This window comes from Lotus japonicus, chromosome 3 (assembly GCF_012489685.1).
Source record: "Lotus japonicus ecotype B-129 chromosome 3, LjGifu_v1.2".
Classification (NCBI taxonomy): Eukaryota; Viridiplantae; Streptophyta; class Magnoliopsida; order Fabales; family Fabaceae; genus Lotus; species Lotus japonicus.
The window spans coordinates 4312945-4326429 of NC_080043.1; the positions used below are offsets into that span (position 1 = coordinate 4312945).

The following is a 13485-nucleotide window of genomic DNA, read 5'->3' on the forward strand; positions in this document are numbered from 1 at the left end:
TGAATATATACATATGCATCACAGTAGTGCAACACCAAACACGCATCTCTATCTCTTATCTGGTGAATATATACATATAATGGACTGAGAACAACCTCCATGAGTACTGGTCACACATATTTCGTGGCTTACTTGAAATGAGAGCAAGATAAGATCTTGAGTCATCAATCATGTTTCATCTTCAGCTAGCTGAGAATCAGAGAGTGTAGTCAGAAAGAGGTATGCACCTCATTGTCGTTCTGTACCTACGGATAAATTCATGTCAAATGTTTCCAGGGAAGCCAAGGAAATCAATTTATTGTTAGAACATTGGTTTAGGCGTTTAGCATATTAGAAAGGATAGCACCAGTTTTAAAAGTCTAACCTCAATAGTATAGCTTGAGCGAACAAAGATAAGCAGTAAAATCTCATCCATGATATGTAGTTCTGTAGTTGTAACGGCAAGCACCAACAATAATAATTAATTTCCTCGGTGCAAGAAGCAGGCAAAAAGAAAAAATTACCAAATAAAAAAGTTGCAAGGAAAAAAATCTACAACTTCTCCTTTCTCTCCCCTCAATTCTTTCACTCCCTCAACTCCCTCAATCCACTTCACTGACAATGATTAGGTTAATCAAAACATACACAGATCAATGTTTCACCTCCTATAGCATAGGACACAAATTTTAGATGCAAATTAAGAAAAACGAATAAAATAGAATCACATACAAAGAAGAATCAGAAAACATAAAAAACAAATCAAAATATTGCAAAATTCCATATAGAATATAAAATGGACTCACCATCCATGGCTTCCAAAGAATCCTAATCAAATCTAAAATTTAAAAATGTATTTTTTTATTAAGGATAAATAAGGTAAGGAAAAATCAGGGCACATGTGGCAAGTGGGGCCAAGGAGAAAGAGCTTACATGTAAAATATTAGGTGATAATTAATCTGGGAGCGACACGTCACTAACTTGGCCTGTGAGAGCGACACGTCATGCTAGAAGTTGTTCTTTTATAATATATATTGATATTGATATTGATTATCGATACATCAAAATAATGATAGTAGATAATAAGGAACAAATAAATTATTTCTTTAAAAAATTTAATGCGTATAATTATACTAATTATCCACATTAAATGACACTTTATATTATTAAATAATTGTAAAATTTATAATCAATATAATTAAAATATTCAATATAATAAGTTGACTTGAGTTTTACAGTAATAAAAATATTAATGAATCATTGAAGACACTATATATTATTAACTATAGTCACAATTTATTGTAAAAAAATTAATGTATTACTAACTATTAATATTAATTAGTTATATTGAATGAGACTTTATATCATTAATATTATTAATTATTAACCGTAAGACTTTTAATTGATAGCCCAGATTGATATAGACATGCAGGTCTTCATAGGGTAGGAGGTGAGTTTTGGTTATCTTGATTCTCACGAGGAGGTCGTAGATGCTCTTATTATTTACGGCGGAAGAAGAGTTCTTGCTTGCTTGTGTGTTTTGTGGCTTTTAGGTTTTAGTTTCGTTTCAGCATCTATTTGGTGTTATGGTGTTTATATTTTGGTTTTTGGGTGTTTTTCAGCTTTGAGAGTTGTTGTTCTATCTTCCTGTATGGGTGTTTTGCTAAGTTAATGTTTTCTTTTTTGGTTGTCATTGTCTTTGCTAACTTTGTTATTTTCTTAAAGGATTGTTTATCCTTATCATATACTCCACCAATATATATATATATATAGAGTATGTATCTTATGAGAAAGGTAATCTTATGTGAGAAAATGAGAATAAATCACGACCGTTAGATCTAACCATCAACGGTCAAGATTAAAACATTAAGTCATGTGACTTTTTTAAGTGATCATGTGACAATCACATGACCATTAAATTCTTTTAATCTTAACCGTTGATTGTTAGATCTAACGGTCGTGATTTATTCTCATTTTCTCACATAAGATTACCTTTCTCATAAGATACATCCCCTATATATATATATTATTTAAAGATTTTTTTTGGTTCTCATTGTATTTAAAGATACTTTATATTATTAACTATAGCAACTATTTATTGTAAAATATTTAATGTAAATAAGTAACAATACTAATTAATTATATTTAATGAGACTTTGTATCATTAATTTTATTAATTGTAAAACATTTAATACATATATCTAACACATTCAATATAGTAAGTTGCCTTGTGTTTTACATCTTAATGGTAAAAAAGTTGCAATTGATTTTTGTTAATTATTTTAATGTTTTTAAAAACTATTAAATGACAAATTAATACAATATTTATTTTTTAAAAAAGTCACAATTGACTTTTGTTAATTATTCTAATGTTATCAATAATTATTAAATGCAATATAAATACATTAATTATTTTAAAAAATATGGAATTATTTGAATTACTAAAAAAACAGAAAATGCTTATAAGAAAAACTAAAAAAACAGAAACTATAAATATGACATCATTTACCTACTAATTATAGTATGAGAGATAAAACTTATGAAGAAAGACATAAAATGAGGATGTGACACTTGTCGGAGTTGACACTTTTTGGTTTCAGAAATAATATAATAGTATAGGATATGATTATAAAACTTCGTATACGTATAGTTAAAATTTTAAGGGTTGAAACACTATTGGCCAATCACAAAATATGGGGAAAATTTTCAAAAAATAATCAAACAACATTAAGAAATGTTTTATACATATAAAAGTATGTAACATAAAGTACTTAATATATATGTTATGAGATATGAAACCATTGTCGTGTATAGACAAAATTTTAAAGTAATTTTCTTTTAATAAGAATTTAGAAGAGATTTAATATATCATATATATTAATTATCAATTTTTTATATTAATTTTAAAGAGACTTATATTTTTATAACCATTTTGATATAAAACTTCCTTTGCTTATGCATCCTTGTATATAAATGATATTAGTTAGTTTTTCTGTTAATTTTCAGCCTGTAAATAAAAAAAACTAACTCATTTGATGATTTACTTCAAAGTAGAAATAATGATTTTTTTTCAAGAGAGAATAAACATAATGGTACTTAATTATTGAATAAATTTTATTATATTAAAATATCCAATAATTACTATTATACATGGATTATAAATCAATTATGTGATAACATATTTTTCCTTCCACAATTATATATCTTTATTTGTATTATTGGTTTTTTATAAGATTTAAAATTATTGAACAAAACACATACATAAGATATTAATTTTCAGTTGATGTAACAATTATTTTTAAGAACTTTATGATTTTACTTTCAAAAAATTTATGATTTTATTATAAATCAAATAATAAATAACTAATAATAATGAATTGGATTGTAATAAAAGAGATATTCTCTCTTTAACATATTAATTTTCTTCTTTCAAATTATACCCATCAAATCTCTTTATTTTTTGAACCATAAACATAATTATATACCCATCAAACTCGAATTGGAATGTGCTTCATCTTTATTTGTAATAATAGATAAAATGTAGTTGAGAGATAAAGTGAAAAAATATTAAAATGAGAAAATGATATTGAACATTGACTCATTTTATATTTATGGCTTATGCTATTGTCCATTGGGCTAAAATAAATTTGAGAGTTTCTTATTGTAAAAAAAACACCTTAAAAAGCCATGAAAAACTATTTGATTTTTAAGACAGGTTTTTGTGAATATTTTTTAATAGAATAAGATGTGAAGCTTACTAAAATAAAAGTCCTCAAGGATTTTTATTTCTACTTTACTTATTTTCCTTCATATCTTCCTTCTTTATCTCTGCTTCCTCTTCTATTGCTTCAAGGGCCCGAGCTTCCGTACGAATAAGTCTCAAGAACTTCTTGTATGTTGTAATGGTAGATTCCATCATTTCAATGGCTTTCTTCTTGTCCTTCTTAATCATATCCATGAAATCTCCATCCTCTGTGATTTGCTTCATAGTCTTAATCATCTCTTCCTCACAGAGCCTAGAAGAAGTGAAGCTACTCCTTTCACTACCAACAACATTATTTTTTTTTCTAAATCGATACTCAGGAGTTCCTATGGTCAAGATCATATGACTTATCTTTCCCATGTTATTTCCCAGAGCCGTAATGAAGTCTCCTCTCTCCACATTCCATGCCCAGACACTCCCATCATCTGCAGCAGAAACCAAAATCCTCCCATGGTTCACCAAAATCAGAGATACAATTAAACCACTATGTCTCTTGGTCTTAGACAAAGGGACCAAATCATAAGATTTTATCAATGTATTTTTAGTCTCAACCTTCATCAACCCCTTGTAAACCAACCCATCATGGCCGCCTGCATAGAACACTGACTCTGTTGAGTCCATAACAACCCCCAAAATAGAACAAGGGAATTCCACATCGCAGGTTTGAATCTTAAGAGCCAGGCTCCAAAACTTGACTGTGTGATCTAGTGATGAAGAAACCAATGTAGAGTTACACCCTATGACAAATTTCAACCAAGTTACTGAATCTGAATGAGCCTGCAATCGGTACAAGATCGAGTTTCTCTGATCTTCTATTTTATCTCCCTTCGTGAGAAGCTTAAATTTTGGGATCACAACAATGGTCCCATCATCACCGCCTGATACCAAGAGTGACTCATCGTCACTTAATGTGAGACTTGAAACAGATTTTGAGTGGGCGACGAAGGACTTAACCAGATCCCCTGAAGGGAGTGACAATGAGTGAATTGCCCCTGATACGCCACCAGCGAAGAGAAAGGCTCCGTCTGAGGTGGCATATAGTGGGGCAACCGGTTCAGGGACATCGAGCTTGATAAACACGCTTGAGGTGTACCAGTTGTAGAGGTGGATTGAGCCTGTACCTGTGTTTGGGGAAACGTGAGAGACTGCGATGAGCTCTGGGCTAGCCATGGCAAGGCCGCGACACGGTGACCGACTTCCAGGGAAATGAGCGATAGCAGCACCGGTGGAGGCGTTGTAGGCGATTATGGGGCCGTCAGGGGAGCTAGTAACGATAACTTCTCTCGAGGATGAAGTTGACATCCTTCTGTTCGGAGAAAAGTACAATCAGAAGGGAAGAAAAGAATTTCATTTATATAATTAAATATGAAAAAATGTTTTGAAATATTTTTAACATATTTTTAAAATAATTTTAAACAAGTCATACTTAATATCATTAATGTATTCTTTTTTAAGGAAATTCATACGAATTTTATACAACTAAAAAGAGAGAGAAACAAACATGATGTTATGGGAAGATGGCGTGCTTGACTGTGATGGTAGTGGTCGATGAAGGCCGCAAACGAGTCCACCAATGAATGTAGAGAAGGTGGTTGGCGGTGGCTCGAGAGGTTGGAGATCGGAGATGATAATGGTTGTGGAAGATATGGGAGGTTGGAAGCAGAGGGGATTCGAGGGGGAGGCAGATGATAAAGGGTGACACTCAAAGTTGCGGCGTGAAAGGAGAAAGTAGATTGTCTTGTAGAAGAAATGAGATATGCAAAATAAAAGTGCAAGGGTTGGGGGTTTATATAACTTAATTATCAATACTAAAAAATGGGTAAGTTATTGGCATGTTAAAGCAACCTTTAATGCGCCATGTCATTATCTAAAAGCTTAGTCATAACCAATCAATTACTAATTAATTATCAATTAATGAATTTCACATTAAATTTTCTCAATAATAAAGGGGAAAGGATATTGGAAGAGATGGGGGAGAAGTGGAATAGAAGGGTTGGGGAAGGGGATTTAAATTACTTATGTACAACCAAATAATAAATAATTTGTTTTCCGGTGTATTGAAAAAAATAATAAATAATCTTTCGGCATGCTTCATTAACATAATAATAAATAATAATACTGACAACTAATCGGTTATTAATTAATTCTTCATTATTAAATTTCACAAAAAATTACTCAATAGTAAATATTAAATTAAAACAAAGTGTAATTAAAGTATTTTATTGATGCTTCTAGAAATAATACAAACTAAATAAAAACTAAGGAATCGAAAGCGAGTCTCTAAAAAACGAAGGTCTCCAACTCCATATGAGGCATCTCAATGCACCGAACACACAAAGAAGGCGAGCTAGTACCCAATTTGGCAAGGTATTTTGCAACAATATTACACTCCCTTGGAATATTACCCTGTGTTGGAGGGACTCGTCCAGGGATAAGAGGTCTCAAAATCCCGTTCGTCCGCGGGGGTTCATCTAAGTATATGTAGTTAGCAGTTTCTCTCCTCAAGGCACCCGCCCGAGGCGGGGAGTGTATGTAAGGGAGTTGGGCTTAAAGTAGTACGAGGTAACCTCTATAAAAGGGGTTGGACATTCAATGTAAGGGACTTTAGGCATTCATTGTTAAGATTTTGACTATCACCACTCTCAAGCTTTATGAGTGTTAGGGATCTACTCTCTCTCTGAGTGTTCTTGACTGGAACATTGTCCACTCCTTCCCAAGAAAATATTTGATTTCATTGAGCAGCGGCCTAAACCTCCTTATCTCCTTATCCTCCAAAGATGCTAGAAGGTCAGCATAAACTACTTTGCAGATAACATTCTTATGGCCCCAACTCCAAACAAGATGAAGCACATCCCTCACTGTGTTTGCTTCTGCTAATAGAGAATTACCACCCAATGCACAGGAATGAAATCCATACATCCAACAACTTTGGTCATCACAAACTAAGCCTCTACCTCTCATGGAGCTCTTACTCGCATGATGACTTCCATCTTTATTTATATCCACGATACCCAACAGAAGAGGATGCCAAAAGCAGCTCAACGGCACATTACCAACATCCAAACTTTGTAGATCTATAAACTCATTATGATCATGAGTAATACGACACCAAGCCTCTTGATCTATCCAAGGAGTTTCCTCAAAAATAATATTATTACGCTACTTTCATAATTCCCACAAGCATTAAACAAACTTGACCCCTTGCAGACTATAGGTTTGGCTACAAATCCAACTAGCAAGGTCTTGATGCAGAAAGTTACGCTAGATGAAGGCACCCAACTTCAGCCAAATCTCTCTAGAATGCAAGAAGGTATGAAGACAATGAAGAGAATATTCAATGGTTTATGAACACCTAGGCATTTTGGAGAATTCAACATCTTGCATTTGAACCTGTAAGAGTTCACTTGGAGTAAATTATGCATCACAATCCTGAGAAAAATTATAACTTTTTCATGGAATTTCATCTTCTACAACCGCTACCATTTCCCATCGTCATCCTACTCACAACACATGTTTTGGATCCAATCGTACGCATCCTTCATTGTATAGAACCCCTTCTATTTTTTGACCAAGATCCAAGCATCATACCACTTAGGAACAATTAAATGACTCATCTATTCCAGCCAAACCTTAATCTCATGTGGAACTGCTGTATATATAGATTCAATGTCCCACTTCTCATAATGAACCAAATCACCAAGGTGGAGATCAGTTTCCTAAATGAGAACGAAGGTAGATGGTTCACAATGCAACCAATACCGCTCCAATCCTCATACCAGATCAACGTGCTACCATTTCCCAACCTGAACGTGAATCACTGCCAGCGATGGTCTTGCCCTTGAAGGGTTCCTTTCAAAACTGGAGAATCATTCTACTGTTGGATAGACGGGTAATAGAGGAACCAACAATTTATTTATTTCATAACCAAAACCCAAAGCTTTGGGTATGTGAATCAAAGCTTCAAAGAGTCTTCCTTAACAACGTAGTGTTTGCAATCTCCATGTCTCACACTCCAAGCCCACTCGTCTCCTTTCCATTAGTAACCTTATTCCAACCAATTAAATGCCACTCCCTATTGCCGCCATTTCTTGACCAGATAAACGTTCCTATAATTTTGTTTATTGGATTAATCAACGCACGAGGTAACCAAAAACCTACAAAGAATACATGGAAATTGAGGATATAACTAACTTCACTAAACACATATGTCCGCCATATTCAACATGTTGAGTTTGGTGGTGACAAAGGTGGTGGTCACAATCAGTAGCGGTAGCCGTTGCTGGTTATGGCCGTATTAGGGACGGTAGTGGTAGTGGTGACGATAACGGTAATAAAAATGAAAAGTAAAAGCTTAAACAAACTATGTTTTTAAATTTTTTAAAAATTTAGAAATGAAAACTAGTTTCAAAAAAGAAAAAGAAAAAAGTAAAACCAAATGTCCTTCATCTCACTACATTATCCAAAGTAAAGAAAGACAAAGAGATAACAGATAAATAGATAACATAGCACCCTGCACACCATAACACAGAGAGAGCAGCAACAATGGCATCACTGTGTGGTGCAGCTTCAGTGACCTTCCCTTCACCTTCATTCCCATCTCACAAGATTTCAACTACAAAATCATCCTTCGTTGGCTTCCAATTGCCACTACCAAAGCTTTCATCTTCTTCCATTCGAACCCATTTCACTGCAACTCTTCGCGTCCATTGTCAGCAGGAAACTTCCTTGGTCACAGAAGAACAATCTCCAGTGGTTGCAGTAGAACAAGATCCTCGCTTCATGTGCGTTGAACCTGAGCCCCGATTCAAAGGCCCGGTACAACCCTTTTTGTTAATGGGTCTTGTTTATTTGCGTTGTTTGGTTGCCTAAAAAATTTTGTGAATGATTTTTCTTGAATTTTTTGCTTACCCATTATTGAGGAAGTTTCAATTAACTAGCATAAGGGGGAAAGTTTCAATTTTTAGTGTGGATTTTGTTAAATTTTGGTGCTGATAAGAAAGAATGAAGTAGAGTATGAAGTTTTATGTTCTGATTTTGAATTAGTAGCATTTGTTTGTTGTAATTGAAGTAATTTAACTGTAAATTTGGCTTTGCTGAGTGCTAGCATTTTATGCCACTATTTTCTTCTCTTGTTAGCTTAATTAGCTTGGGAATGCATTGGTGGTTTCTTCTTTCTTTTTGTCAGCTTAGTTTTTGGTTTTGTTTTGCATGTTTGGAAATGGGAAGTGCTTTAAATCTTTACTAGTGTTCACATTAAGGAAATTGAGTATGAAAATGTATCCGGGTGTGTGTTTCGGTTATTTTATTTTTAAGTTTATCAGCATCTAAATACAATTTTGGTTTATGTCTTCTGTTATTTTGAAGGTTTTAAACTTTGTAGATGCAATTTCTTGATGAATTTTGAACTGCCTGACCAAAAAACCAATCATTGTAGGACATTTGGAACAAGACCTATTATCCAAAAGCTGCTGATCATGTCAATACAGAGAAAACATGGTACGTTGTCGACGCCACAGACAAAGTTCTTGGAAGACTAGCATCAACAATTGCCATTCACATCCGAGGGAAGAACCTAATGACCTATACACCCAGTGTGGACATGGGTGCTTTTGTAATTGTGGTATGTATTTCTTCATAAATTACTTGTGTTGTGTACCAAATTTATTGATAACACTATTGCTGGCGTACTCTGTTTATTTGGCAATGGAATGGAAACACTATTCTTCATGGTTTTCTACTTATGCTGGAATAACCCTATGCATTACAGGATTTAATTTCCAGTTTAGCACCTTTCTTTATCACTTTTTCTTTTTGGTTAAAAGAAAAGGAACCCGTCCAACTATAGGTCAGTTTCAAAAGATAAAACCCCTAAGGTTAAAAGTTCTACGACATGTTTCCCTAAACGAAATTGTGCAAAGCAATACTAAATTAATCCCCTGTGAATGTGCAAAACACCCCTTTGGATGTCAGTGTGCACGATTTGATTAGTCATATCAAGTTGTTCAGTTTTAAACCACATGGTTTTTTTCTGAAATTGACCTATAGTTGAAGGGGGTTTCTTGTGTTTTTGCCTTTCATTTTATGGTAGGTATCCATGAAAATAGTAGAAGCTCCACAGATATCATATATATATTTTGTATTGTCATTATCATTCTCAGCTTTAGTTCTGGAGTGATGTCCTATTCGACAAAGAAGGTTGGATCATATTTTACATTTTTGTATATTGATTCTCAACTTAACTCTAGTTTATTGTTTTACATCATGTTTGGGGAAGTCCTAATTAAGCAGCACTGAATCTAGTTATGAATGAATATCTGTCATGTTTTTTTAATCATATCTGGTAGCTGCAAGAAAAGATATTCCTTAATCCAGTACATAATTTTTTTATTCATTTGAAAGTTGTTTGAATTAGAAGCATGAGGATGACTTATGATCTATAGAGGAAACAGGATTCCTTTACAAATACTGTGTTTCGATTATATTCACTTTTTACATTATTATCTATGTTAAGCATCCTGAACCTTCTCTTGTAGTTTTAAGCTATTGTCAATGATATTTCTTCCTGTTCCAATTGACGTGTATGGTCAAAGAATATGCTCTAGATATTTAAAGTTTCATGATTGCTATACAAAGTCTGAATTTCTTTTATTATTTATACAGGTAAATGCAGAAAAGGTTGCTGTGTCAGGGAAAAAGAGGACCCAAAAGCTTTACAGAAGGCACTCTGGACGACCTGGTGGTATGAAAGTGGAGACATTTTCCCAGCTGCAGAACAGAATTCCTGAAAGAATTATTGAACATGCTGTTCGGGGCATGCTTCCAAAAGGGAGGGTAGGTTCAACTCTAGTTTAATATTTTTCCAACAGACAAAACACACATCAGAAGTTGACATGTCTAACTGGATTGTTGATGCATGTTAATTGTATAGAAGCTAATATAATTAGAAATTATGTGATTAGTTTTTATGATGTCACATATGCAAGATAGATTTACTTAACAGATAGAAGAATATAGTGGTGACTGGTGAAGAATGAAATGAATCTCAAAATTGTAAATTTGCTTAAGAATTCAAATTTTGGTTTGAAAGGAATGCTTGGGTTTCTTAAGCACAGGCTATACTCATGGTTGGATAAAGCTCGTCAAATGTAAACATGAGTTTGAAGTTAGGAAGTAAGGGTGTATCCATTGGATTTTTATGAGTTAACTTAAAACTGTAATGCATATTAAATTAAACTAACCATGGACACACCCTCACCTGATTACTTTATAGACAAACTCACTTTATAGGAGACTTTTCTCTCATGGCCATGCTTTGGGGCGAGATTTGCTTTTTGTGGTGCTTCCTTAATAATTTCTCAGGATGACTTATCCTCTTGAATTCATGTGTAATAGTTTTTGCTTGGTTTCTGTAGGTGATTGTATATTCAAAGGATGGTTCCTTAGAATGATATTTCATTGTTCTTTGAATGATATGTTTTTTAAAAGATGTTTCTTTTTAGTTGAATCTAAACATAAATCAAGGGTTGGTTTATGCAGCTTGGCAGGGACCTATTCACCCACCTGAAGGTTTATAAGGGCCCAGATCATCCACACGCAGCGCAGAAGCCTGTTGATTTGCCGATAAGAGATAAGAGAATAGAGTTGAAGAGATAGGTCATAGGTGTTGCAAAGAGCTTGGCATGAAATATGACAAAGATAGTTGAGCTCCTTGCTTTAGCTGCTTGCTTTGCTGCTGTCTTCCATTTGATGCTTTATTTGTCTGTAGAGGTATCTGATTATTGCATTACTTGTGTTTTTATCCAAGGCCTATGTCGAATCTTAATTTTTTTTTTATAGGTTTGAATCATAGGGGTGTAATATTTTTTTAATATGCATTTTAGTGTATTGGCCATGTTTTCATTTCAAGAAAATCTTCCATCTCTTTTCTTTTCCCTCTTTAGTAGTTCAGTCCCTTAGACTATCAAAATGGAAAAGAAAATTGAAAAAGACCTAAGTGGAGGTTACCTTAACCCACATGTAGGTATTTATTCATTTTAAAACTAAGTATCATACGTCATTGTTTTATTGTTGATGCCCGTTCAGTTCATTTTAGATAACATCCAAGTTTTCTTGTAAGATGTATAGGGAGTTTGATTTTACTGTTAGGAATCTAATAATCACTTATAGGAAGAAGCTACAAAGTGTAATTTCAGAAGTTACTGTGTTTTAGATTGTGTTCCCACGGCTAATCTAAAACGCTAGTAGACAGACATGAGTGTTGCTTATGTGGATGGATAATTTTTTTTCCCATTTACAGTATGCTTATAGAAAATTGGATAACATAAGTTCAGTAGAAATTTGTTCTCTTATTGTTCGGACGAATCCAACCAAATCACTTGGAAGAGTGTTGATTGAAGAGGAACGGTGAAACTCCGACAAGGATGGGCTGTGAGATGATGATCTTCACAGTGCTCTGTTGTCCGTCGTGCCCGAGAGGGTCCTTGTGATGACACTCTGACGCTCAAATTAGAACATGGGTTGTTGGAACTTGAGATATTTGATAGATAATGTGTACCTTATGTTCTCAAAGTCTTAACTTTTATAGAGCTTGGTCTTGGGATTCCCTGTGATGACACTCCAACACTCAAATTAGAAAATGAGTTTTTGAAACTTGAGATATGTGATAGATAATGTGCACCTTATGTTCTTCAAGTTTTAACTATTATAGAGTTTGAGATTGCGTGGTTCGAGACATTCATGAGTTTCGTCCATTTGTCTTGATTTCTGGTCCATAGTTACTTGATGTGATGTGATGTGGCGATTGGAAGCGAGGCTTGATCGGTAAAAATGTGATCATTGACGGGTTGATCAGATTGACCCAGAATAGTAGTCTCCTAGCTCTGACATTCATTGGTGTATGTATGTGTGTGTGCATGTGCATGTGTATGTATGTATGATTTCTATTATAACAAAAAATTTCACTCCCCTAAAAGCATTCAAGTTTGATATATATTCTTTCAAAAAAAAAGTTTGAGATATAAAACTTGGCTAACCGTATGGACGGCACTCCAATCTCCATTCCTTAACTCCACTCATTGATTTTGATTTGCTCTCTGAATCTCTAATTCCATGCTTGGCTTTGTTGGTTTTGTGTTTATTTCCTTTCATGTATCAATAAGAACTCCATGATGAATTCTTTGTGAATGATAGCAAGAGGAGAGAGAACTCTAACTTAAGGGGACGTTTGGTAGATGTGCATCTCAAAATATTTCCGGGAATGTGAGGTTGGGAATGTAACATTCTCATGTTTGGTAGAAGTTTTAAATTTTTTATTTCCGGGTACGAAAGATTCCCATGTAAGTAAATTACACATGATTTTTGAAATTTCATTCCCATCTCAAAAAAGGGAATCTTACATTCCCATGAGAATGAAAGTTATTTTTCACTATCTCTCTTTTACACTACTTATTTTATATTTTTATATTTTTTATATTAAATGATTTTGAAAAATATTCCCGGGAATAACTTATACTAACCAAACACATTTTCATTTTACCCAAGAATGGCTTTACTGGTAATGAGATGAATTGTGAGTGCCCCCTAAATGAACTACGTTATTTCATTAGACCAAAGGTGAGGCCAAAGGTGAGGTGAATTGTGAGTGTTTACATTTATACTAGAAGCAATGTTGTAATGTGGGTTGTGTTATATTCTATTAGAGTAGTAGTGTTTGCCTCACCTTATAGTAGAATAATAGCAAAAAAACC

The 13485-nt window shown here is 33.8% G+C and overlaps 2 protein-coding genes across 2 annotated transcripts; one reads left to right on the forward strand and one right to left on the reverse strand.

The window, feature by feature from the left end:
- Positions 1–3769: 3769 nt before the first annotated feature.
- On the reverse strand, positions 3770–5041 carry LOC130742761 (protein ROOT INITIATION DEFECTIVE 3-like). The gene has a single exon (XM_057594860.1). The coding sequence runs from the start codon at positions 5039–5041 to the stop codon at positions 3770–3772; it is 1272 nt and encodes a 423-aa protein (XP_057450843.1).
- A 3179-nt stretch (positions 5042–8220) lies between these two features.
- On the forward strand, positions 8221–11671 carry LOC130748990 (uncharacterized). Its single transcript, XM_057602241.1, has 4 exons — positions 8221–8554; positions 9174–9359; positions 10400–10570; positions 11276–11671. Exons 1-4 carry the CDS (start codon positions 8282–8284, stop codon positions 11390–11392), a joined length of 747 nt encoding a protein of 248 aa, XP_057458224.1. The 5' UTR covers positions 8221–8281; the 3' UTR covers positions 11393–11671.
- Positions 11672–13485: the final 1814 nt, after the last annotated feature.

Coding starts and splice junctions, on each gene's coding strand:
- LOC130742761 (XM_057594860.1), bottom strand. CDS start 5,041: ATGTCAACTTCATCCTCGAGAGAAGTTATCGTTACTAGCTCCCCTGAC.
- LOC130748990 (XM_057602241.1), top strand. CDS start 8,282: ATGGCATCACTGTGTGGTGCAGCTTCAGTGACCTTCCCTTCACCTTCA. Junction 8,555..9,173: donor AGCCCCGATTCAAAGGCCCG/GTACAACCCTTT, acceptor CAATCATTGTAG/GACATTTGGAACAAGACCTA. Junction 10,571..11,275: donor GCATGCTTCCAAAAGGGAGG/GTAGGTTCAACT, acceptor TGGTTTATGCAG/CTTGGCAGGGACCTATTCAC.